Genomic DNA, 26,918 nt, shown 5'->3' with positions numbered 1-26,918 from the left:
TTTCGGTTGCGTATAGCTAGCTCTTGGCAGTGGCGATTCCTACTTATCATTTTTTCTGACTCATATTGGCCTCGTTGACAGCGTTGTATTCGAGTCAGATGTGCTATAGGGCCGGCACAACATTGCCTATGCCTCACAATACCATAATTCTATGTGACAATGACGGCAAAACCGTCCAAGCGGAAGGCAGGGCAAGTTGTCTTTAACCGAAGTGCCATGTTGTTAACTCTATTTTATCGGTCCCCATTTTTGTTTAGGTTACGTCTAGTCCATCACTGCCAGTTCGGCATCATCTTCCATGTCTTGAAGCACCTCGTTCATCTCGGCCTCTGTGGCCTCGAGACCCTCGGAGCTCATGAGCTTGTTGTCCTTGTCCTCAGCTGCGCAGGGATTGCTGGTTAGCGGGTGGAGAGGAATGATGATCAGGGAACTTACTTCGAGCTTCTACAAGAAGATTCTCTTGGACTTCACAGTCGGTTAGAACGGATCCATCTCCAATAACGGCCCTCTTTCCAATGATGCAACGAGTCAGCTTGCAGGCTCTGCCAACAACTACACCTTCCATCAGTAGACATTGAGAAAGCTTGGCACCCTCGTTGATTTGCGAGCCGGCGCCTATCACAGTCTCTTTGATAGATGTCTTCTCCTCAACAGTCACATTTTCAGCAATCAGACTGTCCTTTTGGGTGATGGTCGTACGAGGTTTCACACCTTCGGGGTAAGCGATCTTCCTTGCGTGAACATAAGGCGAGCTGGCTTCTCCACCAGTCTCCTCAAGTGATGGGAGCTTGGCCAGCTGAAGTGAGATAGCGAGCAATATTTGTGCAGTATCGACACGTCGGATCAAGGGCGCAGAACCTCCACCGGGATGGACGTAAGCAACGATCGGCGGCACTTCGAACGATTTCGACTTGTTGTCTACCGTAATTTTGGGTGTCTTTGCATCGGAGCTCTCGTCGCTGGATACTGGGTTCCCTAAGCTGGGCGTGTTGTCTGGGCTTGGATCTCTGGGGGACGATGAACCTTCGTCCTCTTCTGACTCCTCGACCCGACCTTGGCTGCAGGAACTTTCCAGGTTGAGCTTCTCAGCAAGACCTGATTGCCAGCCGGCCTTCGCCCACCACCCGATAACGTCTTCTCCGATACTTTCCATTCTCTCGTTGTCCTTGACGAAATCGAGAACCCATCGAGGGAAGATGTAAATGTGAGCATCTCTATGTGTCGTAAACATTCGCACGCGAGTGTGATTACGCAACAGGCCATGACGGACAGGAAGTGAGTTTTTCTCTCCAGTTAGATCTCTCAAAGAGTCAGTTGGCATAGAGTAAACAAGCTTGGACAGGTTGGAGAAAAGTGACCCCCTGGGTGGCGTAACAGGAGTTGAGGGCAAGGGAGTTGTTGCAATAAAGTCTGTCTCCTCCTTCTTGACCGGTGCAACCGCCTTTGTGTCATACCAGACACCAAGAGCGCCGCTGTGAACTGATCGATGACCGTTGGAAAGTCTGGAAGTTCCCAACATGTCTGTCAGGCTGGCTGACTTGACCATCCATGACTGAAGAAGCTTCTCTCCTCCAAGCTCACAAACCAAGTCGCAAGGCAGAACCACAAAGTCACCAGTGATAATAGACCTGATCTCAGGTAGTCGCAAGATCTCGGCGGTGCCTGTGTTCTGATCCAAGTCTGCTGGTGAGAGGATGTCAGGTCGTGGCAGAGGCAGGGCAGTAAGGTGAGGGTTAGTGTTAAGAGCCGTTGAGATAGCAGCAGAAGCTGTGGGTGGGCAGATGAGGTTAATATCTAACAGTTGTCAGTATAGAGCTTTCGGTCAGTGGGGAGTGAACGAAGGCGCTTGTAGCCATGCGCATTCCCGATGAGTCAAACACCAATCCCGACTTACCTGTGATGCCAGTTCGGTAGCAAAAGTCGAGCGCATACCAAACCATAGGTCTGTTGGCGATAGGAAGAAGGGCCTTTGGGCTCTCATCGGGGTTGGAGGTGAACGTCGGGAATGATGAGCCCGGCCCGCAAAGAATCAGGGCTTGAAGCCCAGTTGAAGGCATCGAAACAGCGTGGGGCATTCCGCCGGGAAATATCTGCTGGTGACAATGAAGCTGACAGCTTTTGCTGAAGTTTTGGGGTCTTGTAGACAAGGATCGTGAGTTTAGTGAGAGATGCAGTCTGATTACTCAAACGTGAGTCGTTTGTAGTCAATATGAAATGAAGGCAGCGAAGAGTCACTCAATCATCGCCAAGACATCAAAAATGTACGTACGTGGGGTGGTGGTGTCCCGCCTGTGGCTGGTGAATGCTGCACTGCCACAGACTCGAAGCTGCTTCACGTGGTTTGGTTCTTCCGACCTCGGCACGGATTAATTGGACAGTCCCCCGCAATTCAGCCCCTGGAAGCTGAGCTGCTCTTTGTCGGCCCTCGGGCTGCCTGCTGACCTGGGCTGTTGTTGCTGGGGTAGATGGCCTCAGCTTGCAGCTCGCTCCACTGTGTTATTGACGCTGATTACACCAACCACCGCGTATATTGAAGAATCGCCTCGAGGCTCGCTACATAAAACGGTGTATCCTGACGCAATTCTTTTGAAACGGCGCACTACTGAAGATTTGTTTGTTTATATAAAGAGGCCCCTTGCGCCTGCTGCCATTGGCGCTATTCCCTCCACCTAGCAATGCGACAGCGCGCTGCTTAAATGTCGCCCGATCATGGATCGTCGCGGTCGCGACGAGGAGTTTGGAGTCACTGGGTGCCCCTCGCAGTTACACTTACAGTCGCGACTGTAGGTGTGGCTGCTTGGGTATGGAGCCAGAGAAAGGACACGGAAGAGGAGGACGACAATGGTCTTGATTACAGTAACCATGCCCGTGGAGGCGACCATCAAGCATACGGGTCCCGCGATGTCGGCTCGCGCGACATTCAAGGACCGGAGAAACCACCACGACCCGATGGTCAAAGCCACGGAATTGCGCATGCGAACGAAGATGCAACCGGCGGGGGCTGGGGTTCGCGCGTGACTGGTGCTCTGCGACGAACACCGAGCCCGCAGCAGTTCTTCGACTCGACAGGTAAGACTGTGGCGGCGGGTGTCGCAGCTGCAAGCGCAGCTATGGGCAAGGCGTTAGCCTCCATTCGCGAGGAGGACAAGAGCCCCTTTGACGATAACAACCCCTGGCAAGAGGAAGAAGAAGCTAAGAATGAACGAGCGCCCGCCGATACGTCGTCCCAACACATCGGCGGCACTAGGCGACGCAAGACGGTTGCGATTGTGGTGTCTGCCGAGACAGGCGCCGTGCCTGAAGAGGAGGATCCTTTCCATGAGCACGCTGTAAGTTGACACACTGATTATCCGAGTTTCTCTCTCTAACGTACATCAGTCCATCCTCTCCCACATCCCTCGACACATCGATCACTCCAAGGTCAAGCTATTTGTTCTGATTTACGCTCCTGGTTTGAAGGAACCCGCCGTGGATACTGCTAATAGTAACCTTCCGCCACCTTCGCTAAGCTCCTCATTTTCTAACATTGGACACGATCAAGTTCAAACTCCCGCCGAAGAGTCAAAGAACCAGTTGTATGCTTTTCGTGCTTTGGAGCCACGTTATATGCTGACAAGTCTTAGCGAATCTGGAAGCCCTGCCTTCAACTCAATTTATTCACAGGCTCTGGGCTTGGTTGAGAAGGAAACCATGGTTCTCCCTTTTACTACATCAAATGGTCATGTTCACATCCTGCGACACCTTCAGCCAGAAGTTATCTATCTTCAGAAAGCCCTTTCTGGTCAAGATGGCAGCATCATCACGACTCTCCAGACCTGGCTTCGACATGACGTCATTCTGATTGTTGGTGCAGATGGTGGTTCTGGAGGTTTGGCAGATAGTGAATCCGAGGCTGAGCGATCTACTAAGACCAAAGAGTGGTGGCAGCGATCTGAAAGAGTTGGAAGAGGGCGTGGAGTTGTGGTTGTCGATAGTATGAGGCTAAATGACGATTGGGCGCGTCGAGTTCAGGGACGTGAGTAAGGCCAACGCGTCTTGCGACATAGCACGAGATACCATGAACCTATCTGTTTAGTATATGTCAGATTTTTGCAAACACGAGCACGCGTGTGTAGGTACTTTCTAAATCAAAGTTTATTCAATTAAGCCTTTTTCTTTTCTTTTCATTCCCCCCAAAATGTTCTTTTTTTAATTATGCTTGTCCTGTTCTCCCATTCTTGCACGTGACCTAATCACCTTCCGTAATCCAACATCACCCCAAGGAAACCCACCCGTGATACGGCGACCAGGTGTACAACATCATCGAATGACATCCGACTCTCACTACAACGCAACGAATTTCTCAAGGATACAGTGTGCCCTATCTTAATACCCACTGCCTCCATGTACCATTTGCGCGATACTTGACTTGCGCTTCTTTAGAAGACTCGCGTTCCTCTCCCGCGATCCGACGGCCAACTCCGCATCACTCAGACGACGTACAACGAACCCGCATCATTCGAAATCTACTCCGAACCCGGCATTGTGCCGTTGCGATTGGAACATAAATGTTTTCGCATTGAATAACCATCAAACAGCATCGAACTGATAGTTGCGGTTGCGATACCGTCATAATCACTAGGCCCCGCGGCGCAGCGCGACTTCGTCACGATGGCGCCTGTTGGACCCATCGTTCAGCAAAATGTCGCCCACAAAGTAAAGCGACCTATACCCCCGGGGATTCAGACAAACGGCGCGATGATATCCTCAAAATCGTCACCGTCACCATCAATGTCCGCCAAAAAGCCACCACCAAGTGCGAAGCAGCCACCACACTCGGCCAGCGACAGGGCGATCACAGCATCATCCGTTCGACCTATCAACCGAGCTCGACGAGAAACAGCATCGCAGATGCAAGGCCGGCACTCTAGGAACAGTGCTGGTCTGCGATCAGCGTCTATGGTAGCAGATCAAATAGCCCACGACGCGGAACCTCGACCGTATGGTACGTTAACATGAGGTATTGCTTGTCGCTCGCGCGCTAACGGTCCTGAAGTGGTCACAGATTCATATATCTTAAATAAGTTCGCCGGTCAACCTCCTTCCCTGATCATCCATTTACACCCCACCCATTTTCGATTCGATAACCAGGATGGCATGTTCTCATACAAGTCGCCTATGAAAATCTTCCTCGAGCATGTCAAAGCCCGGACCATCCCACATGACCTTCTACCATACTTTAATGAAGGTGGTGTGTCGTTCTATGATGGATGCCTCATTGTCCAAATTCACGATCACAAGTCGCTTGCCGAAGCCAAGGATGTTGCCAAACCAAAATCAGCAAAGGGATCTGCGGTGTTATCATCCATTCACAACTACAATCAATGGCTTACACCGTCCCCCAGTGTTCCTTTTCCTCAGGAGAACTCGTCCACTGTAGACGGGAAGGCAAAGGTGGGCAACACGGTAGAAAAGGAATACTCCCCTATGCCGCCCCCTGAGGACCAAAAAGAGAAGTCCAAAAAGCCGCTTGTGTTTACTGTAGTTCTCCATCAAACACCGGAGAGCTTACAGATGGATTTATTCATCAAAGCCTCAACCCCTCAAGGAACGAATGACATGTCAGGCCAACCTCCTTCAACGCCCATGTCTCTAATTCCCCCAACACCGACTACTGCCAACATGCCACCACCGGCGAAGCGTCAGAAGCGCGAAAAGACGGAACTCGACGGTAGCAATATTTACGAGGCAGAAGGTCAAATTCTGTTGGCCACAAACGCCCCTTTAGTGCTTTCCCCCACAAGGACAATAGAAGAAAACATCATTCTGCTCGAAGCAATGAGTCACCCCAAGCACTCACAACCTCCTCCACAGCCCAAGACACGCAAGCGAACTCGTGCCGAAATGGCTGCAGACGAGGCTCAGGCCGCAGGTACAGAACGATTTATGCTTATTGCGGACCCGCGTGCAGCATCTAGTGCAAATGGGGCCCAGAATGGCGGTACAGCAGACGTGGATGCTTCAACTGGTGCATCCACGTTCGAGCCAAGATTTGAGCGGTTCAAGGTTATCGACGAGATTATCGCGAAGCACAACGAAAGAAAGGAACAAGAGAAGGCCAAGCAGCAAGAGGCGGATAGGAAGCTGCAGCAACAGAGAGCACAAGTGCAGCAAGAGGCTGCTCAGAGCGCCCAGAAGATGGCCCAGGAGGATCGAAATCGCAACGAGGCAGCAGCAGCGAGAGAGAAATCGATGCGACAGGCTGAACAACAACGGCAGGCTCAAGCACAAGCACAGGCCCAAGCGCAACAAGCTCGTGTGCAAGCCGCAGCCCAGGCCAACCAGGCCAATCAAAATGCTCAGCGGCTCAATGTTAATCAACAACATGCCCATCCTCAGAACAATGCCATCACCAATGGGGCCAATAGTGCAAGTGCGGGGACACCTCAGTTGGCCAACAACATGCCTCCACAAGCCCAACCTCGCTTCCAAGCTCAAATCTCACAACCGCCAGCATCTTCTCCAGTGGCTCGACAAGGTACCCCTCAACACATGTCATCTCCGATGGTGGGAAGTGTCCCTATGCAACAAACCAACTCTGGCATGGCGAACAGTCCCCCACGACCATCTTCTGTTGTTCAGAACCCAGCCGCTATGTCCGTTCCTATGGCCCACGCCATGTCTTCAAGGGGCAGCCAGCAGAGCCATCCCTCTGGTACCCCAAGAATGCCTCACTCAACACCTAGCATGAACCAGGGCACGCCTATCAACAGGCCCACTATGATAGGTACTCCCCGCATGACGCAGGTCAGCCCCCCACCAGCTATGATAGCCCAGAACTCGCAACCAGGCCAAGGTATCATGATGAATAACCAAGGCATGAACCAGCAAAATCCTCATTTTGCTCAACAGCTAGCGCAGCAACGTGCCCTTCAGCAACAGCAGCAACAGCAGCAACAGCAACAGTTGGCAGCGATGCAAAATAGCATCAACAATGGTAACATGTCCCAGATGAGCCCACAACAGCAACAGCAAATGATGCAGATGATGCAGAGGCAACTCATTGCTCAGCAACAGGCTCAGCAGCAAGGCAATATGATGAGCCCCCAACAACAACAGCAGCAGCAACAGATGGCTGCACAGTATGCTCAGCAAATGCAAAACATGTCAGGCAACCAGATGCGACAATTCCCACCGCAAATGCAGGCACAGTTACAACAAATGATGCGCTTGAACCAGATGAACGGCCAGATGGGCAACAGTCCCATGCAACGTCAAACCAGCGAGCAGATGATGAATGGCAATAACATCAACATGCAAACGTACCAAGCAATGCAACAGGCTCAACAGCAACAGGCCCAGCAGCAGCAGCAACAACAACAGCAGCAGCAGCAGCAGCAACAGAGTCAACATCAAATGGGTCAAATGGGTCAAGGAAGCGTCCAAGCCCAAGTTCAGCAGCACGCCAGAATAGTCTATCAAAAAATGGTGGCACATGCAATTACCAAGCATGGGTCAGTGGACAAAATCCCGCCCGATCTAATGTTGAAGATCAAGACTGCAAGTATGAACCAAGCCACAAGTGCTGTCCAACAAAATTTTCAGCGGAGGCAACAGGCCCAACAGCAGCAGCAGCAACAGATGATAATGCATCAGCAGCAACAGCATCAGCAGCAGATGCAACAGATGCAACAACAGCAGATGCAGCAGCAACAAATGCAGCAGCAGATACAGCAGCAGCAGCAGCAGATGCAGCAACAACATTTACAACAGCAACAGCAAATGCAAGGGATGAATGGCATGATGGGTGGCCAGGGGATGTGATGGTCTAAAAGGGACTCCAAAGACGATGGAAAGAGTTAATGTTACCGCAGATCAGGGAAGGATCCAGTGATCTTGGAGTTGAGGGTGATTTATTATTTATTGTTTTTGGTATGGTTTACGAGTTTGGGCAGATATACCCCACGGGAAGCGTTCGAAACGGATCAAGGGTTTTTGTCAAGGCCTCATAACTGTCTTTAAGGGTGCCCATGCTACTGAATATGTAATACGGTGGCAACCGGCCGCATGTGGTGCTACGGGCATGCACAAGGAGTATTTGGATTATTCAAGAATTCGTTTGAAATAGTCTTTTGCGATATTAACAAGTTTCAAAGTCAGCGTTAAGGAACATATTTGACTGTGAAGAAGAAAAATGTGCCCTATTTCAGTCGTCTACTGAGCCAAGGTGACAGAACAAAAGTTAAGTGCGTAGTGTAAAGGTAAAAATAGACGACCTTAGAGTCGCTCCAAAACAGCATGAATCTGTTCGCCTTTGGTCTCTTATGCTTCATGCACTTGCTGGCCAAGATGGGTGGCTCGAGAGCTGTCACGTGCACGCAGCTTGCGACGCGGAATGACACAACCGCCAAGACACAAGGAGCTTCTTAGTTTACCTCATCCAATCGTTGACGCTACCTCAGTAAATCCGCGATACAGCAACTCAAGGCAACGTGACCATTTCATCACGCAGTTTCTATCACAAGGCATACCAAGGAGAACCTACCCGGTCCAGTCTTTCCTTTCGTTTGAGCATAGCAACGGCTTTCCAGCATCTCCCTTTTTCGAATCCGCAATTCCGTCCCCTCGGCATCATCGCTTAACGTTTATCCCTATCTCGGCTTCCGTGTTCTTCCCAGATCTTCTCGATGTATCGGCCGGATCTACTGGCATTTCTACTGCCTCTGCTGGCTGCGCCAGTATTTGCTGCAGAGACACTCGACTGTGGAAAGATTCGTGCGGATGGACACACGTTCGACCTTTCCAAGCTTGGCGGACCGCATTCAGTTGTGACGACGCGATACAAGCCCAACCCAGCCGGACACTACAACACAACTTATACATTAGACGTTTGTAAGCCGTTGAAAAAGAGCGGAGGAAGCAAGTCGGAATGCCCAAACGGCACTCGAGGTATGTTCAGGGTTCACTGAGATCACAAAGCTTCAACTGACAAGCTTTAGTTTGCGCCATCACACATCTTCTCAAGTCTGACGGAGACAAGAAAGAGGAGGACGAGGTTACGGACATCGTCGCGATCGCAGGAAACCTCGAGAACGCCGGTGGATCTCGATTCGAATGGACACCTACAAGACTTAGCACGGCCGAGTCGAACTCTGACAAGAAGAAGGAGGGTTTACGGCTTGTTCTCACGGGAGGCAAGGATCCTTTATCTGGCCCTTCCAAAGAGAAGACCGACCAAAAGGCCATTATTGAGTTCCTTTGCGACCCCAACAAAGAAGGAACAGAAGGCGAGTGGGTCTCTGAGGAAAAGTACGAGAAACGAGCCGACGAAAAGAAGGACGATGGCAAGAAGGACGATGGCGGTGACAAGGATGAGGGCGAGTCTACCCTCGAGCACCAACTCAAGCATGAGAATGCTTCCCTTATCTGGGATGGCTTTGAAGTTGAGAAGGATATAGGAATTCTGCGCTTGACATGGCACACCAAATATGCCTGCGAAAAGCGAGAGGAGAGCGGCGACGGCGGTAGCGACGATGGCGGAGACAACTCCAGTTCCCACTGGGGATTCTTCACCTGGTTTGTTCTCATGTGAGTACACCCAGCCTTCACTTTTGCATTATTTTCTCACACATTTAGCGCTTTCTTGCTCATTGCTGGTTACCTCATCTTCTCGTCCTGGATCAACTTCACCCGCTACGGCGCCCGAGGCTGGGATCTTCTCCCCCACAGCGACACCATCCGCGACATTCCTTACCTACTCAAGGATTTTATCCGCCGGATCCTAAACACTGTGCAGGGAACGGGCAGCCGAGGCGGATACAGTGCAGTCTAAAACGGCCTGAGAAGTGTACATCGTTTTCTGTTTGTTCGAAGTGGAAACTGGGCCTTTCTGGGGTTGGTTCTGTGCGATGGGCTATGATGGCGCTCATGCTAGCAGTTCATTTTGGCTGGTTTGTATACATAGGTTGGGGGCTCTTGGTCTCGTATCATGCAATCGGGTGTTTAGAGTTTGAAAGTTGCGAATGCGCAGTATTATGGAGTCAGCGTTGGGGTAATTAATACAATTTTGTTGTGCTGCGTTCTTGATAGGAATATGAACGGTGTCTTGACAGTTGCACAACTCTATGTTTACTTTAAGTTTGGATCTCTAGATATACATGGATTCTATAGACGGTCTTTCATGATGAGTACGCTGTGAGTCAGTAGAACTGGCCAGTACCAAGATCGCAATGCGTAGCACAGTAGTTGTCTAGGTCAGGGCGCGCCTTGAGAGACTTAAAATTCAACTTACAGGGATAAGAAAACACCACATCATGAATGATTCCATAGCCTGAGTCAAAAGCGTCTCCATAATCAAGACCCTTCCTTGTCATGGTAGCTCAAGTGGCTCCCAATTGTGAGTAACTTGCACAAAAACAGTTAAGTAGCGTCACAAAATCGACCTGCGATAGCGGAGGCGATTGATAAGATAAAACCACAAATATTCTCTCGTCCAACTAACCCCTCCAGATCAATACAACCATTCCAATTCTGCAAATCTCTCTCTTCCCTTGTTCTTTTTTTTTTCTTCTGTCTGTAATTCATAAAATCGGAAAATTCATAATCGCAATGGCTATGCGACTTCCCCTCCGAGCCCGATTGGCCAGCTCCTGCGCCGTCGCTCGTCCTCGCATCGTTCGACGAGGCCTGGTTTCGCTGCCAAATGCCGACGTCGCATCCGACTCCAAGAGCGCTGCTATGGTGAACGAGCATGCGCCTTATATGGTTGCCACATATGCCCGTCCCCCACCTGTTTTTATCAAGGGAAAGGGTTCGTGGCTTTGGGATGCGGAGGATCGCAAGTTTCTTGATTTCACTGCCGGCATCGCTGTCAATGGTCTCGGTCACTGCGATCCCGAGTTTACTCGTATCATGACTGAGCAGGTAAGTTCTTATATGCGCTTAGGGTACAACAATGGGCTTTGCTGATTCAATTGATTGCTTACAGGCTCAAACCCTCGTTCACGCTTCCAACCTTTACTACAACCCATGGACCGGCGCTCTATCGAAGCTCCTTGTCGAAAAGACTCTCGAGTCTGGCGCTATGCACAACGCCGCCTCAGTGTTCGTCTGCAACTCCGGATCCGAAGCCAACGAAGCCGCCATCAAGTTCGCTCGCAAGGCTGGCAAGATTGTCGACCCCTCGGGCGAAAAGGTCGAGATCGTCTCCTTCAACAATGGCTTCCACGGCCGAACCATGGGCAGCTTGTCCGCGACCCCGAACCCCAAGTACCAGAAGCCCTTCTCACCCATGGTCCCCGGCTTCAAGACTGGCGACTACAACGATATCTCTGGCATTGATGCGCTAGTCACTGAGAAGACATGCGGTGTTATCGTGGAGCCTATCCAGGGTGAGGGTGGTGTTACGCCTGCGAAGGAGGAGTTCCTCGTTGCGCTCGCCAAGCGATGTCGCGAGGTTGGCGCTGTTCTCATCTACGACGAGATCCAGTGCGGTCTCGGTCGTACAGGCACATTCTGGGCTCACGGCAACTTGCCCAAGGAGGCTCACCCTGATATCCTCACAACAGCCAAGGCTCTCGGCAACGGATTCCCCATTGGCGCTGTTCTAGTGACACAGGATGTTGCTGATAAGATGAAGGTTGGCGACCACGGCACTACCTTTGGTGGAAACCCTCTTGCCTGCCGACTGGCGCACTACATCGTTGGCCGTCTCGCCGACAAGCAGCTCCAAGCTGATGTCAAGGCCAAGTCCGAGATCTTCAAGAAGCGCTTCGCTAAGCTACAGAGCCAATACCCTGGTCTTGTCAAGGAGGTCCGTGGTCGAGGTTTGATTCTCGGTCTGCAATTGTCGCAGGACCCTTCACCTATCATCAAGGCTGCTCGTGAGCGTGGTCTTCTCATCATTACCGCCGGTACCAACACATTGCGATTTGTGCCTAGCTTGACTGTGACGGATGAGGAGATTAACCAGGGACTGGATATTGTAGAGGCTGCTATTGCTGCTACTCAATAAGAGGGTGTATATATACATACTCTGGTGTTTATGATTAAAGGGTTAAAAGTAGATTTTTGGTGAGTAGAGAGCGGAGCTAGATAAAAAGCTAGATACCATATACTGATTTATGTTTTACGTCGTATTCTATTTCTCCTGTTCGAGGTGGTGCATGTTCTACAGGCAAACGTGAGATCAAAATCTGAGCTCCATCGTTCCATATAAGCTAAATCAAAATGACAGTTTTACGCTTCTATCCATTAAATCACCAACGACAATGTCAAAGCTTCTTCGATGTAGGCTTATTCAAAATCGATACATGCTTCATTCATATACACAGTACGCCTCATCACATCGCCCAACGCCAAGCCTTCATAAATAACCCATCCTTTCTATGTAACTAGCAAATAGCATGTGTCTTGCCATGCTTGCCCTGGAGAGAATGTTGCTCATCCTAAGAATGGTTAGTCACAGAACTTCGAGCGTTGTATAGGTTGATAACTTACCTTGTATACGGGGTGGGCGTGCTTTCCACGTCCCATAGTAACAATGTGGTTCTTGATGTACTCTTCACGCTTCTTGATCGACTCCTGGTCTGTCTCTTTGAGAAGACCGTGGCACAGCTTAACATCGCAGATGAGCTGGTCACATCGACTCTTTGTAAAGTCCTCTCGGACGACAACACGCAGCATCTTGACACCGGAGTTGGGAGCCATGGTGTAAGCAGGGACAACCCAGCCTCGAGATCGCAGGTGGTGAGCAAGAGCGAACTCATCGTAGTGACGTTCAGGGTCGCCGCCCTCATCGACGGTCTTGAAGCGGAAAGCAACGAGGGGGAGGCCAGCGCCCGAACGTTCTGACATGATGACGAAGCCTAGGTTCTCTAGGGTTTCTGTCAGGTAGTCTGCGGTACGGGTGAGGTTGCTCATGATAGCGCGGTAACCACGCTTGCCGAGGCGGATAAGCTGGTAGTATTGGCCGATGACTTGCGATGCACCCTTGGAGAAGTTGAGGGTAAAGGAAGATTGATCAGCACCGAGGTAGTTGATGTTGAAGACGAGTTCTTGGGGGAGGAACTCAGGAGATCGCCAGATGACCCAACCAACACCAGGATAGACAAGACCGTACTTGTGACCCGAGACGTTGATAGAGACGACCTTTTCACATCGGAAATCCCACTCCAGATCAGGAACCACAAAAGGAGCCACGAAGCCTCCACTGGCAGCATCGACGTGGATAGGGATATCAAGGTTGCGCTCAACGAGGAGATCGTTGATGGCCTTGATATCCTCGTACTCGCCAGTATAGGTCGTTCCAAGAATAGCACACATACCAATGGTGTTCTCGTCACATAGATCAACAGCCTGTTCGGGATCCATGACAAACCGATCAGGCGTGCAGTAAACGAGCTTCTCGTCAATCTCAAAGTAGCGAGTAGCCTTTTCCCAACAGACCTGAACGGCAGAGGACATGACGATATTGGGATGCTCTGTGCTCTTACCCTCGGCGATTCTGCGGTTCTTCCAGCGCCTCTTCATGGCCAGAACACCGAGCATGATGGCTTCTGAGGAACCGACGGTTGATGTACCGACTGACGAACCGGGAGGAGCGTGGAAAAGATCGCCGATCATGTTGACACATCGGTTCTGGATGTCGGCCGATTGAGGGTACTCTTCATAATCGATAAAGTTCTTGGAGAAGGACTCTGCCATGAGCTTCTCGGCTTCATCTTCCTGGAGAGGGTGTTAGTGAAGCTATTCAGAAGAGTTATAGTGGGGTAGGTAGTTTAGTGCAATGGGTTGGTGCTGTAGCGTCCCATCACCATCGCCAAGAAATGGTTCCGTCTCCGCTATGGAGCGGGTGGAGGAGCAGATCGATGGTGATGGCTTGGCATAGGACAGACTTGGCCGGAACCAGAAAAGTCAAGGAATTAGTTGATGTTTTGTTGTACGTACCATGTAAGTTGTAACGAAAGAAGCTAAGCTGGAAGTAAAGTCAGCAATTAGTAGGTGACCTCGTAAATGCATCCTCATGATTAGAAACAAACGTACTTGAGCATGGGGTTGTTGTCAAGACTCAGATCGTCCTTGATCATGCGATAGGCAATGTCGCGGGGCATTTCATTCTCCGGCATATGATGCCTGGGAAGATCCATGCCTGCGAAGCGAGATCCGTAGACGCTGGTGGTGAACTCATCCTGGTAGCTCGCCAGCTTCATCTGAGGCTTCCGTGAGGCCCGAGAGCTGTTTGAGCGAACAGATGCGGCGTCAGAGTCGTCTCCGCGGTGAGCACCACCGACAACAGAGAGGTGAGCCATGTCGCCAACGAGCGTTGAAGATTTTCCTTTAGAGGGGAAGTATCCGTTACTTGACTTGATGGGGTTTCCGTGGTCGTCTGTCTCAATAATGGGAACGGGCGACGCACTTTCTGAATGCTGAGCGAGACTCATGATGAAGGAGGGGTAGAGGGATAGCTCTTTTGTATGTAAACAAATCGAGACAAGAAAGCTTAATGCGATAGGCCGAATATGGACGGGAGCAGCCGGTTTTGTGTAGCTAACTATTATAGCTATCTTTTTGTGGTGGGTTGAAGAATGGCTTGTGTTGGTCCTTGGTTGGTTACTCTGTTGGCAATGACGGCACGTCGCAGGTTGCTTCTGCTTAGTACAGAGTAGCAAAGAGTTCAGTTGAGGGGTAAAACGGAAAGGTCGGCAATATGAAGAGTTGTAGTGGGAGAAGGACGTGTAATACACAACACAATGTGACGGATATCAAGATGGAGGAGCTTCAAAAGTATGGTGGCTCTTTTGAGGCACAAGAGTAGAGGAGAGTGGTAAATATATATATTGGTACTAGGAGTGAGACGAGACGAGTGAAATAAAACCAGATTTACAAAGAGGCAGAGAGGCAGAGAGACACCGACTTTTTAAAGTATTCTACCAAAAGGACGGGAATAAATAAATGCCTCCAAAATAGGAGCATGGAAATACGGCACGGGGGGTGCATAAGATATCCATCCAGTCTATCCATTTGAATGAGGCCCCTAGAGCGGTATGTTCGGTACCTGAATCTTGTATGAGGTTGGGAAAGAAGCACAGCCCAGTTGTTTACATCCGAAAACGTATTATTCGTGGTACATAGTGGATGGATACAGACGCAAAAGATACTTGACAACTACCTGATCTGTACCAACCAGGTAAACACCCGTTTACATCCGCTTTGTCTGTGCTTTTTGTCTTTTTTGAGCATGACGGTGATGATGACGCTCCCCTTGTCTTTGGTGATACTGGGGAGCAGCTTCTGTCTCTGTGGTAGTATTGGTTCTTTTGTATATCCCTCATATACTTTAACTAATGGTCGGGTCTGGTATACGGGGCGGCCTCACTGTTCTGTTCTCAATACGGAAATGAGTGGTGATATTCGTGTCTCGATGGAAAGCCCGCAACTTTGGGTTCTGGTTGTCCTCATGCCAGGTTGGAACAGGACATATCAGCTCACCTTGCTTCTCACTTCCCTTCACCTTGCACTTACTCAATCGGGCAACTCGGTCAGGTACGTGTCCTGTTTCAGTGACATAAAGCCGCAAGCAAATGACGGACATTTCTTACAATAACACGCGGTTATTGGGGTTCTGGACCTTGGGCATGGATAAGGTCAAAATTTGGGGTCAGATTGGGGGTGAAAAAGCACCTGATTATTTTCTCTCGCCTCATAAAACATGGCATCTTCCAACAAAGGGGTGGAAGACGGGTAAAAGATGAAGCAATCGGCATCGGATCAGAAGTCAGAATCCTTGTTATTTTGGGGTACAGCCAACTGCCTAACCCAACTTATGGAATGTGATCCTAGTTGCTGGGTTCAATCTATACGATAACGTTGCATGGCAAAGTCGGTGTGCTTTCCTTAACATGGTACGTATTTCTCTTTATCTAATACTTTTTCTACCATGTTCTTTGAAGATCATCGGCTCTGGGGAATAGATAGTTGTTGTGTTGATATGGATATCTTTTCGTTATTTACAGGGCTGAAAGGATAGGAATAGGAATGTCGGAAGCCGGGTAGCGAGAGTAACCCAATCACGGAGGCTGCTGGTCGGCAAAACAGGGCTATCGGACCCACATCCCCGGGCCTTCCGTGCATAAGTTGCCTACTAATTAATGGTTCTATCGACCAAATTACAGCACGAATATACAGAGAATAGCACTGAGAAGCACTGAGATATGCTCTGAGACTGACGTGCACCATTAGTTCCATGGTCAGGGTTGGTTATCACGATGAGCCTCTACCAACTGATCACAAGAAGGATATCCCTTGTCATGAGGCCATCAAAAGCCAGCGATTATTAGTGCTCTCCTCAAACATCACTTACTATACCTACCTACGCGTATGTACGTACATATCTTACAGGATAAATCACCCTAAACCTGTATGACATCCCCTATAATAATGACCCGATCCAAGTGGCGTGTCTGCTCAGCCCAACCAAGGCTCCCCAGAATCACAACCATCAGGGGTTTACGAATATCCAATCGGCCCAATTCCCGCTTATTTTCCCATCATGAGTTGCGTGTTTTTGCTCACCGAGGAACTCTGACGCAAACACGGTCCGTCCGCCCCCTTTTATGCCTTGAGATGCTTCTATTCCCCTCGGTCGCTGTCCGTAAGCTGTGACTTGAAGTGTGATTTTGGCGTCATGTTCTGGACTGTAATGGGAAGATTGTTTGGGGACCTTGGTCAGCATGGAGGCCAGATGAAACCCTACAGTCACAGTAAACAAGCCAAAACAATGTCTTACCATTTGTCTTCCAAAACTTGAGCATCTCAGCGGTTTGATACATGTGTCAATTCAAGTCATCAGCTATTCTAAGGGTGTCCTTTGTGTATCTACAAAAAGTCATCATATCGTAAGTCCAACTATGCAGAAATATATGCCTTTCCCAGCTCACCCTGTGTATCATTCCTCCATATATGCAATCACACATGCAACCAAATCACTATGCTGAATTAAAAAAAGCTCCAACAATGCATCCCCTCAATCAATCATCATCACCCACCATCCCCGTCAACCCACTCGCAAGACCCTGCATACGTCTTCCAAGCAAATCATCAGAGCTCTTGAGCTTAACAAGACTCTTATTTCTATTCTTGCTCTTGTTCAAACCGATACTCTTTCGTCGAGACGCGTTCTTCTTGTCGCCATTCGCAAGAGAAGATCCGTTTGTGTATGGTCGTGGTGTCGTGTCTCCGCTTCCATAGCCGTCGTTGACCTCTGACGACACAGACTCTTCTTTCTGTATAGGCGGCGAAGGCTGGTTCGAACTTCGTCGCTGATTCATCTTTGTCATGCTGATTTCTAGCGGCTTATCCTCTTCTCCGCTGGACTCTGTGCGTTGATGATGTCTTCCAAAGCTATTAACACCAAAGCCATTAGTCTGCGACATTGTAGCTCGGGATTGTCTATCTTTTCGCACGCGCATAACGTGGGCATGCTCGAATAGCTGGTCGAACCATTCAACGCATCGCTCAAAGTGTCTCCAAGCAGGAGGGTACACGGTCGGGAACTGCATAAAGCCATGAGATGTTCCAGGGATCAGCATCACTTCCGCAGCATCCCGATCGTTGAACTCTGCTCCGTTAATTCCTGCTTGATCCTGCATGAACGCAGCTTCCTTCGCACAGCGAAGCCTTCCTGCAAAAATAACTGTATCATCAACAAGAGGATCTCGTTCTCCTGTCATGAAGTATGTCTTGGGAAAGTCAACTAGCAAAGCTTCAGGTGCGAGGACAGGGCTGAGGAGATAGTCCTGACTAAAGTCGGGACGGTTGTGTGCACCGATGTACAAGATGATCATTGCTCTCATCATTTCTGGTGTGAGTACTCGATCGTTAAAGTAGGAGATCATTGACGATGTGGCCAGTCTTGTCTTCATTGGTTCAACATGGTGGGATGAATTCTTTCCGTTGGCTTCTGAGGCCTCCTTTGGGAAGCTCAAAGATCGAGGTCCAACGTGTGAGAACTCTGGGTGTGGGCTCTTAGGTCCCTGAGAAGCCGCAATTAGAGCCTCTTTTGCCGTCAAGCCGTTCAGTTTGCCAGTCGACTTGGTGTCCGGTGGTGGCGATCCCTCTTCTTCGTCATCGGAATGGTGTGGAGTTCCGACCAACTCATTGTACTGCATGCTCTTTCGTCGCATGATTCTGCGATTCGTCTTTCTCGCCTTTCGATCCTTGATGAGAGACATTTGTTCGTCAGTCATCCAGTTGCCGATATTCATGTCCAGCGCTGGGTAGAAACAAATGAGTCCATCCGGGGCTGGTAGTTCTGTCTGTCCTGGTCTGCGGAATGCCGGATGTCTTGATTCCATAATCATCAAAGTCGCCGCGACTACAAGATTACCTCCAGCACTGTCACCTGTGACGATGACTCGAGGCACTTCCGTTCCTGGTAGACCGACGCATCGACCCTTGGTATTGATGATGGTCCTGTAAACGTCAAAGCATTCGTTCAGCGCATACGGATATGGGAACTCGGGTGCCTTTTTATAGTCGAGACTCAGAATAGGTAGTCCTGACTTGGCCGCCCATGAGAATAACTTGTCGTCGTTGCAGCGCGGATCCATGGCAACAAAACCACCACCCGGAATATCCAGAATTATCCTATCATGACGCTCGAGATCTGACAAAGGTCCATCATAGTACAGCCACGCAAGAACAGGCTCTTTGTAGTCGCTGTCGGCAGGCCGGGGGATCCGAATCTGCCTCGGAGGCCATCGCATAAAACGCGGTCGCATGAGGCCCTGAAAGAAACTCAAATACGGCGACGTGCCCTTGTTCCAGGACACGCGCATATGCTCGACCGTGATCATGCCTCTGACCTTGCGAACTTTCTCGTCGGCCTTTTCAGCAGCGACAAGGTAGAAGAGCGAGAAGACAATGCTGGCCATGTCGCGCAGCCATTTCGTCTTGATCTTCATGGCCGTCCAGAAACCAGCGTCCAGCGCGGTCAAGACCCATGTGGCCCGGTAGTAGGTGGCGTCGTACATGTTGGCCAAGGGCTCTGGACTGGCGAGACCGACGAGGGTGCTGAAGTTGCGAGCGGCGTATAAGTATATCATGGTTAAGGCGACGGTTTGCCATGGTGTGAGTCGCTTGGAGAAGAGTCTCGAGAAGAACTTTGCGCCTGGAGGACCATGTTTATGGCCTCTATGGTCTAGGTGTAAGCATACTAAAGAAGAGACAGGATCTTGGAAGTCTTACTTGACTAAGTAAGCGGACCAAAAGGTCAACACTGCTAGGACTTGAAGCCTTCTAGACTTGACCGAAGGCCGTCCCAAGACGTGATCTATCATGCTGACCAGATCAGGTCTAAATGTATATAATTTCGAACGATTTTGAGATAAATGTGCAAGTAAAGTAGAAGAGCAAACAAAGAGAAACTAGTTAGGATTCAAGCAAGCACATGGTGTCGTTAGCCTTTTCGGGTAAATTGACAGGCGTTCACATGAAAGAAATACACGACTCGAACACCCTCGGAGGTCGCAGTATAGGAGACAGGACAAGGGTTGTGAGATATCGCCAATTGAAGCGTTGTAACGGTCTCGTTGGATGGGCAGTGGCTTAGGTGAGAGTTTCCGCCTGTCCAACAGAGATGAAACGAATAAAACAGGAGAAAGAGGATGGAGAAAAGTAAAATTCGATTGTAAACTTCCAACTAGGCAGAGTAGAACTACATAAACAAGGCTCGATTACTACAGACAAATGATGATCCCAAGCTAAATTCGGACTCGTAGCCGAGTAGAATGACGGGCTCGTGCTCGTGACAACTTGGGTTTTCAGAGTATCGACATTTGCACAAGCTTGTTGACATGTGAAAGTTTCCCCCAGAATCTGGATAAAGAGAGACACGCCGGGGTAATTCTGTGGGGGAGGACATGACGTAGATTCGGTATTCTCGGGAATAGCCTATAATTCAACTATTATTTCTAAGAATACAAGACAACGGCAACATCTTGAATTAAGTTTGTGTATGTGAGACAGACAAACAACTTGACATCTTTTTTCTTTCTTACTCTCAAGCCTCTTCTATTCAAAATATCAATCACCTGCAAGAAATGCTCCGAAAGGTAGAATCCAAAAGCTAAAAAGGAATGTAGGCTTTGTTTCCATGCGGTTCACATGATTCATGACTGGTAGCGGCACGTGTACATACCCAGGTAATCAATTAATGCACCACCCCTGATAAGTCAACCATCACATGCTGCATCTTGGCTGACAGGACAATAAAGTTTACGGTGATTGGCCATTGTGAGTTGATGCGGTTCTTTTCGGTTACTCATGGGTTTATGAGTTGTCTCTGTCTCAGGCCAGCCATTTTACAACAGACAAGACTTGACAAAAGAAAACAAATTCCAGCAATAATCTATACATCAAAGACCGTCTGTCCTTGTACCTCGGTACTTGTCCAGGGTTGTCAAGACTAAAAATAGAGTTACAATGGATGTCCACTTCTTCACCCAAAAAAGACCGCAGTCTGAACGGCAAAAGATTTGGAGACAGAGGGATTTGAACCCCCGGCCTTTCGCAAGCATTCGAAACAATGCAAAGCGAACGTGATACCCCTACACCATATCCCCAGTATTTGTTGAAGGAACACTGTCTTTCTTCGTATATATACACAAGGCCACAGCGACGCTCATGCTTATTCTCCCCGTGACAATGTTCAATCCTCCATAGAGACAAGTATAAGTTCTTTTCACAGTGTTTAGCTAACCATACGGCATTAGAATGCAGTTGATACAGTCATAGTAGATTGAGCCTGGAACTTTTTTCTCAACATCGCCGTTGTCTTCCCATCCTTCTAGATCGATAACAGAATTGTCAGTTAACATGATGACTTGTGATTGTGATTGTCGGGCCGATGGTTTCTAAGCGTAGGGGGTGCTCGGGCTACAAGCACAGTCGACTGTGCGTAGTTGCGAGCATATAGACTTCGGAGTAAATCGAGTTCAAATAATCTAAAGTAGACAGCATACTTTCGTCAATCGTACACTACTAGTACAAATGCTGCAACTTTGATCAAATCTAAAGTCTCGCTAAAGTCAGCAATAAATCAACGCTACGATCAAGGTCATCAACTTTACTATGAAATTCACTATTCATCGAGACATCACTAAACAGACAGAACAAGTGGTTATAAAAGCAACAGTTTGGATATATATAGTAGCTAAAAGTATACACAAGTCATAAGAAATTTATCCTTCATCATTGAACCAATGTGTCATTCACAAAGTACCGCTTATTGCACCTTGCTGGCAACAAAATCAGCAGCAGCGCCAGCATCCTTGCTGTAGGTAAGGTGGTCGGGTGTGATAGCAGCAGTACCGGCGCAAACACCATCGCCTGCGTGGCAGATGATCTTGACCCTATCGGCCGAGACGCCCTGGATGGCCTGTCTCTGGACTGTAACACTGTTAGCTTTTTGATACTCCTCCTCGTTGGCATATTGAACTTACAAGGGTCGCCAAAGTTGAGAACAGCAGCAACCTTGGCTGTGGTCTCGGCAGGAAGAGCCCTGGCAGCGTTGTGCACCAGCATGGCTCCCTGAGAGTATCCAGACATGACAATCTTGGTCTTGGGACACTTCTTAGCAGCCTCCGTGACAAGGCTCGCCCTATTTTCTGTTAGCATCGTGTTACTCTTTTTGGGTGATGTGAGTTAGACTTACATCTTCTCAGAACCGGCCTTGTCGCCCATCTGCATAATGCCAGCAATGCTGGCGCTGTAGTCGACACCCTGAACGGCGAGCTTGTCCTGGCCAATCTTCTCAGCAAGGGCCTTGAAGAAGGGAGGTCCAGCAGCGGTGCCGACGTTACCAGCCTCAGTAGTACCACGGGCAAAGATGACAGTTACGTCCTTGCACTCGCCGCTGAGGTCGTTCATAGTAGAGCCACCAGCACCGCCTAGGAAACTACCAAAGGGAGAAGCAGCCGCACCTCCGGAAGAGCCTCCGGAAGAGCCGCCTGAAGAAGAGCCACCAGCACCGCCCAGGAAGTTACCAAAGGGAGAGTCCGATGCGCCTCCGGACGAAGCGCCATCAAAGACACCACGGCGAGCCGCAGAGCCATCCGCATCAGCAGATCCTCCGGTAGAGCTGCTAGGGGCAGTAGGAGAGGTCTGAGGGGAAGCAGTGGGGGCCGCAACGCTGGGGGCAGTGGCGCTGGGGGTATCGTCTGAGGAGTCGTCTCCTCCGAGTCCGGGGATGCTGGGGAGACCGCCAGAGCCAGAGCCGCCTCCAAGACCAGGGAGGCTAGGCAAACCACCAGATCCAGAACCGCCTCCAAGACCAGGGAGACTGGGGAGACCAGAACCGGAACCACCACCAAGGCCGGGAAGACCGGGCAGACCGGAGCCAGAACCAGAGTCACCTCCTAGGCCGGGAAGCTTGGGTAGACCACCAGAGCCGCCTCCAAGGCTAGGAAGACTGGGGAGACCAGAGCCAGAACCACCTCCAAGACCAGGAAGGCTAGGGAGGCCAGAGCCAGAGCCGCCTCCGAGGCCAGGGAGTCCACCACCAAGGCCGGTTCGGGGAGCAATGGGACCAGCCACTGCGAAAGGAACAAGAGCAACGAGAATAGATGTGTAAAGCATGATGAAGGTTGTTCAAGCTGTTGAAACGAAAGATATTGGTTTGTATAAGAAGCGAATGTAAAGGGTATAAAGAATGTACAAAAGGCTGCTGAGTTGAGATGAATCTGGTTCTAAAATCCAGAAGACGAGTTTGAGTCTGGATTATATACGTCTTGTTCCTGACGCTTGAACCTCTTCTTCTCAATAGTCATGATACTTAGCCATGTAAGTCATGACGATAGAATCGTTCTAGACATACGGATACTCCAACCGCAAGAGTTTCCCAACTTGGGAAAAGCTTCCGAGGTGGTCCTCCTCACCAATCTCACACGAGGATCCAGCTCTGCAGAGGATGGAATTCTGCTCCGTGCTTGTTCGATTATCCAAGCCGAGAAACAATTCGGGGCGATCATACTGGCAGATCCCGAAGGAGGAGGAGGCCTAACGAGGTTGATGAAACGAGAACGCTTCTACCAAAAGATGAAACGGTCGCTCAAAGGCCGTGCGCATCGAAACAGGTAACAGCAGAAAAGAGACGAAATGAATGGCGCAAACATCAAACGGGAACTATTCCAAAAACAAAACACACTATTATTTACTTTTTTTTACGTCAATCTCTAACGCCGATCCGGATCTTGTATTCCACCAATAGTTAATAATGACAATGTTTATTTGTACGCCTAAGCCAAAGTTTACCGTATGTCAGAAAGTTAATCCAAAACATGGTGATAAGACGGTTACAAATGATGGATGATATATATCATCTTTATACAGTACTACCCCGTAACAAGTAACTAGCAAATGCAATCTGTCACATCAATTGACGTCGAATGACTCGAGTCACGTCGACGTTAAATTGCACCTGCACCTCGGACAATGGCCCCAAGTCAAGTATGGAGCAGAGACATATCCACATCCACTTCATCGTAAAATGACAAATGATAGTACGGATACCATTCTTTGTATTAGCTACTGATGAATAAAGTCAAATAATAAATGTCGCTATGTGCGTTAGGAAATAATCGAGTAGAGCTCTGTCGAAATATCGATCATCATCCTCCTCTGGCAAACCCAACTCAACTACCGTAAACTCCACTCTCAAATCATCTCATCTCCGTATCCATCCATCCCACCTTCAGACAGTTTCAAGCCAAGTGATTAGTGACTACTCACTCGGACCAGCCGCGCTGCTTGCCTCTGGTGCGACGAGCTCAGTAGCCTCATCGCGCTTCTGGTCAGCGAGACGTACCTTGATGCCTGCATGTTGAGCATAGACACGAAGGCCGATCACGCACACGGCATTCCAGGGTTGTCTCTTGCGCTGGCGAAACCGTCGACGTGGGTATAGACTCATGCTATCACTGTCCGAGCTCGACGAATTGTTGTCATCAGACGCAGTATCAGAACCAGAGCCTGAGCCAGAACTTGAGCTGTCAAGATCCGAATCGGATGCAGGCTCCGTCGGTGGTGTAAACACGGGGTACGGGTCCATGCTGTCGTCCGTCATGGTCAATCGTCTGCTGTTGCGAAGAGGACCATGGTCTTGGTATTGATATTGATACTGCACCGGCGGTGTCGGAAGACCGCGACGGCTAGTACCACGAGGAGATGGGGTTCGGAAAGACATTCTTTTCGTCTCTTCCATTGCCTCGTTCGTGCCACGAGAAGATGGAGGCTCCTTTCTTGGCTCAACCAATGTTTCGGAATGTTTCGAAACGTCCAGGTCGCTCTTGCTGGGAGAATCTTCTGGCCAGAACCCTGGAGGCGCCTGGTGGTCTCCTTTGTCTTTAGGCTCGACAACCGGGTCCTTAGGCTCGGGATCCTTAGGCTCGGGTTCATCATCCTTCTTCTTCTCCTCGTCATCCTCAGCAGTCTCGTCCTTCTTATCCTTATCCTTCTCGTTTTCCTTCTCATTGAGGTATTGATTGTACTCATTCCTCATCGCCACCATCGCTTCCTCCATTCGTGCCATCGCCTCCGCCATTTGTTTCTTCTTGACCTCTTGCTTCTTAACTTTGAGTTTCTTTGACTTCTCGGCCTCGCGCTTCTTGCGAAGAGCGTCGTCCTCATCTAGCACGCCACCTTTGGCGTGGGCTAGATCGTACTGCAGGCCCAACTGGCGGAGCTTCTTTGGGTTGTCGTCGGCTGCTCTCTTGACCATCTTTTCCACTCTTGGCCGCCAAACGAGTCGCTCCGCCATGATCTTAGGGATGACTTCGTAGGTGCCTGGTTCGAGTTCGACTTCGCAGTTGATCGAACGTCGATCCCATTGGTGTACCGGACGTACGGCGCAGATGGTATTCTTGCCGTCCGAAGACTTGATGAGAAAGCTTAAAGTGAACACATACTGCCCCTTAAGGTCGGTAAAATAGCGGTCGTCAAGCTTGAACGTGTTAGTACTAGACGTCTTTTTCAGGGGCAGACCATACCTGTGAAAGAACGATAACAACCATGCCCTCTTCCTCGACCTCAATAACAAACTTCTTCTTAAGGTAGCCGGTAAGCCACGAGATACTGATGCTCAACCATTGCTGAGCCACAGTCCATCGCTCATCAAAGAGTCGGGTTCTGTACATCCATTTGAAGTTATCGAGCATGTCGCCAAATGACATCCAAAAGACTCCATCGTCACCAAACTCGTGCTTGAGCTTCTTGATCATGTACGGAGTCCACTCCTTGGAGCCATCTGACCATGGACCATGCCACTCGCCTTGGCCGGCTTCGGATCTCTGTCCCCAGGGGTTTCTAGGAAGATTAGAAGGCCGATGTAGAAATGATAGAGATATACTTACCGAATTTTAACCAGACGAAACTTGACACCATCTTCGTTCTGCACTTCGGCAACTCTAAGCACGGAATAAGCATGCTGTAAGACAATTCCGTTCTTGTGCTCATCTCCAGGTCCACCCGCAGATAGACCAAAGACAAACTCTCCATCTTCGCCGTCCGATCCAAGCATTTCTCGCCACAGCCGTTCCTTGCGAAGAACTCTATTTCCCGCGACTACGGTGGCTACGCCGCCTGTGAGATCCTCGACAGCTGTTCCAGCCCATCCGCCTTCCATAGACTGGTAATCGCCATGGACTTTGGCAAACTAGAAACATTAGCTTTTGTCCTGCATAAGTACATTTATTAACTCACTGCTTTTTCCAGCAGGGGCAACCAGGTCTCGTTGGGGTCCTCGCACTTGGCAAAGTACAAGGCCTCGGAACCTGTCTGCTTCTGCTTCTTGTATTGGCGGGCCTTCTTGAGGGTTGCGTCGTAGACTTGGCTGTCCTCTCCAAAGTCTCTGTTCTTCAGATACAGGTTATCATCCACGACAGTCGAGATCCATTCTCCGTCGCGGTAGATGACGAAGCCATAGACACCGCATTCTTCATCTCGTGCAACGCAAATCTTCTTCATCAGGTCTTTGCGATGAGCGATGGTGGCGAGAGCAGCCAACCACCAGCAGTTGCCAGTTGCACCCTGCTTGACGTCCGAACTGGAAAAGCCATCGATGGTGAACTGGGGGTTTTCGAAGATCCAAGGGATGCGATGAACCGAACCAGGCCTTCTCTGTCGGCAGAAAAGGCCCCCGTGGTAAGGGCCGTCTCCCCGTAGGCTATCCGTGTTGCTCTCGCGCTTGTTGTTTTTCAGAGCGTCGCTGGGCTTGCGATCGCGAGGTTTCTTCGTCCGCCGAGCATCGCTCGTTGATCCGTACTCGATGTCCTCGTCATCATCGCTATCGCTTCCGCAGATAGGGCAGGTATTTCTGACGAGACCAAAGAGGCAGTTATCTTGGTACGATGCAAAATCGGACTCAATGTCAAAGTCCGGATCGCTGAACTTGGCATTTGTACGCTCGCACTCTTTGACGACGGCACGAACTCGAGCACGGCAATTCTTAGCAGCAGCCTCGTAGCTCTGCGCCGCGTTTCGAGTTTCGGGCTCCGAAGAGTCCGCGTCTGTCAGGAGAGATTCGTACAGGCTCTGGGGGAAAATAGAGGTTACCTTGCCAGGAGTCTTGGAGTGATACTTTTTCCAAAACTTTGAGACAAGAGCTTGAGGGTTGAGATTCTTGCGTTTCGGTTTGGCAGGAGGGTTTATGGCCGGTTGGCTACTGGAAGGAGGCTGCGCAGGTTTCATGGTCGTAGATCAAAAGATAATATTGTAAATTTAGGGATGAAATCTGAGAAGAGGTTTTTGAAGGATCCAAGATCAAGTCTCCTGAGGGACAAGAATCCGAGCTCTATATACTCGGCCATAACCATCCGTTATTAACACTCATTGGATGATGACCTCTGTTACTCAGATACTTAGACAGCGATCCGTTTGTCGGCTGA

The 26,918-nt window shown here is 49.7% G+C and overlaps 8 protein-coding genes across 8 annotated transcripts, besides 4 other annotated features; 3 read left to right on the top strand and 5 right to left on the bottom strand.

The window, feature by feature from the left end:
* Positions 1-264: 264 nt before the first annotated feature.
* Positions 265-2,075, bottom strand: FPSE_00758 (uncharacterized protein; the record flags this gene model as incomplete). The annotated part of the gene is made up of 3 exons (XM_009253878.1): positions 265-380; positions 436-1,794; positions 1,895-2,075. The coding sequence occupies 3 exons, from the start codon at positions 2,073-2,075 to the stop codon at positions 265-267; spliced, it is 1,656 nt and encodes a 551-aa protein (XP_009252153.1).
* Positions 2,076-2,696: 621 nt separating this feature from the next.
* FPSE_00759 (uncharacterized protein) lies at positions 2,697-7,803 on the top strand (the record flags this gene model as incomplete). The annotated part of the gene is made up of 5 exons (XM_009253879.1): positions 2,697-3,329; positions 3,379-3,575; positions 3,624-4,015; positions 4,622-4,984; positions 5,036-7,803. 5 exons carry the CDS (start codon positions 2,697-2,699, stop codon positions 7,801-7,803), a joined length of 4,353 nt encoding a protein of 1,450 aa, XP_009252154.1.
* Positions 6,913-6,945: a microsatellite.
* Positions 7,339-7,383: a microsatellite.
* Positions 7,582-7,760: a microsatellite.
* An 863-nt stretch (positions 7,804-8,666) lies between the features above and the next one.
* Positions 8,667-9,811, top strand: FPSE_00760 (uncharacterized protein; the record flags this gene model as incomplete). Its single annotated transcript, XM_009253880.1, has 3 exons — positions 8,667-8,928; positions 8,979-9,567; positions 9,616-9,811. The coding sequence occupies 3 exons, from the start codon at positions 8,667-8,669 to the stop codon at positions 9,809-9,811; spliced, it is 1,047 nt and encodes a 348-aa protein (XP_009252155.1).
* Positions 9,812-10,587: 776 nt separating this feature from the next.
* Positions 10,588-11,992, top strand: FPSE_00761 (uncharacterized protein; the record flags this gene model as incomplete). The annotated part of the gene is made up of 2 exons (XM_009253881.1): positions 10,588-10,902; positions 10,967-11,992. The coding sequence occupies 2 exons, from the start codon at positions 10,588-10,590 to the stop codon at positions 11,990-11,992; spliced, it is 1,341 nt and encodes a 446-aa protein (XP_009252156.1).
* Positions 11,993-12,371: 379 nt separating this feature from the next.
* FPSE_00762 (uncharacterized protein) lies at positions 12,372-14,420 on the bottom strand (the record flags this gene model as incomplete). Its single annotated transcript, XM_009253882.1, has 4 exons — positions 12,372-12,425; positions 12,478-13,704; positions 13,927-13,954; positions 14,023-14,420. 4 exons carry the CDS (start codon positions 14,418-14,420, stop codon positions 12,372-12,374), a joined length of 1,707 nt encoding a protein of 568 aa, XP_009252157.1.
* A 2,057-nt stretch (positions 14,421-16,477) lies between these two features.
* FPSE_00763 (uncharacterized protein) lies at positions 16,478-19,316 on the bottom strand (the record flags this gene model as incomplete). Its single annotated transcript, XM_009253883.1, has 4 exons — positions 16,478-16,728; positions 16,766-16,781; positions 17,025-19,170; positions 19,225-19,316. The coding sequence occupies 4 exons, from the start codon at positions 19,314-19,316 to the stop codon at positions 16,478-16,480; spliced, it is 2,505 nt and encodes an 834-aa protein (XP_009252158.1).
* A 1,946-nt stretch (positions 19,317-21,262) lies between these two features.
* FPSE_00764 (uncharacterized protein) lies at positions 21,263-22,614 on the bottom strand (the record flags this gene model as incomplete). Its single annotated transcript, XM_009253884.1, has 3 exons — positions 21,263-21,426; positions 21,480-21,637; positions 21,692-22,614. 3 exons carry the CDS (start codon positions 22,612-22,614, stop codon positions 21,263-21,265), a joined length of 1,245 nt encoding a protein of 414 aa, XP_009252159.1.
* A 1,144-nt stretch (positions 22,615-23,758) lies between these two features.
* Positions 23,759-26,721, bottom strand: FPSE_00765 (uncharacterized protein; the record flags this gene model as incomplete). Its single annotated transcript, XM_009253885.1, has 4 exons — positions 23,759-24,976; positions 25,023-25,338; positions 25,386-25,687; positions 25,735-26,721. The coding sequence occupies 4 exons, from the start codon at positions 26,719-26,721 to the stop codon at positions 23,759-23,761; spliced, it is 2,823 nt and encodes a 940-aa protein (XP_009252160.1).
* Positions 24,435-24,508: a repeat region.
* Positions 26,722-26,918: the final 197 nt, after the last annotated feature.

The sequence above is a fragment of the Fusarium pseudograminearum genome, chromosome 1 (genome assembly GCF_000303195.2).
Source record: "Fusarium pseudograminearum CS3096 chromosome 1, whole genome shotgun sequence".
NCBI lineage: Eukaryota > Fungi > Ascomycota > Sordariomycetes > Hypocreales > Nectriaceae > Fusarium > Fusarium pseudograminearum.
Note: the sequence above shows the minus strand (reverse complement) of the source record. Positions and strands in the feature narration are given on the sequence as shown.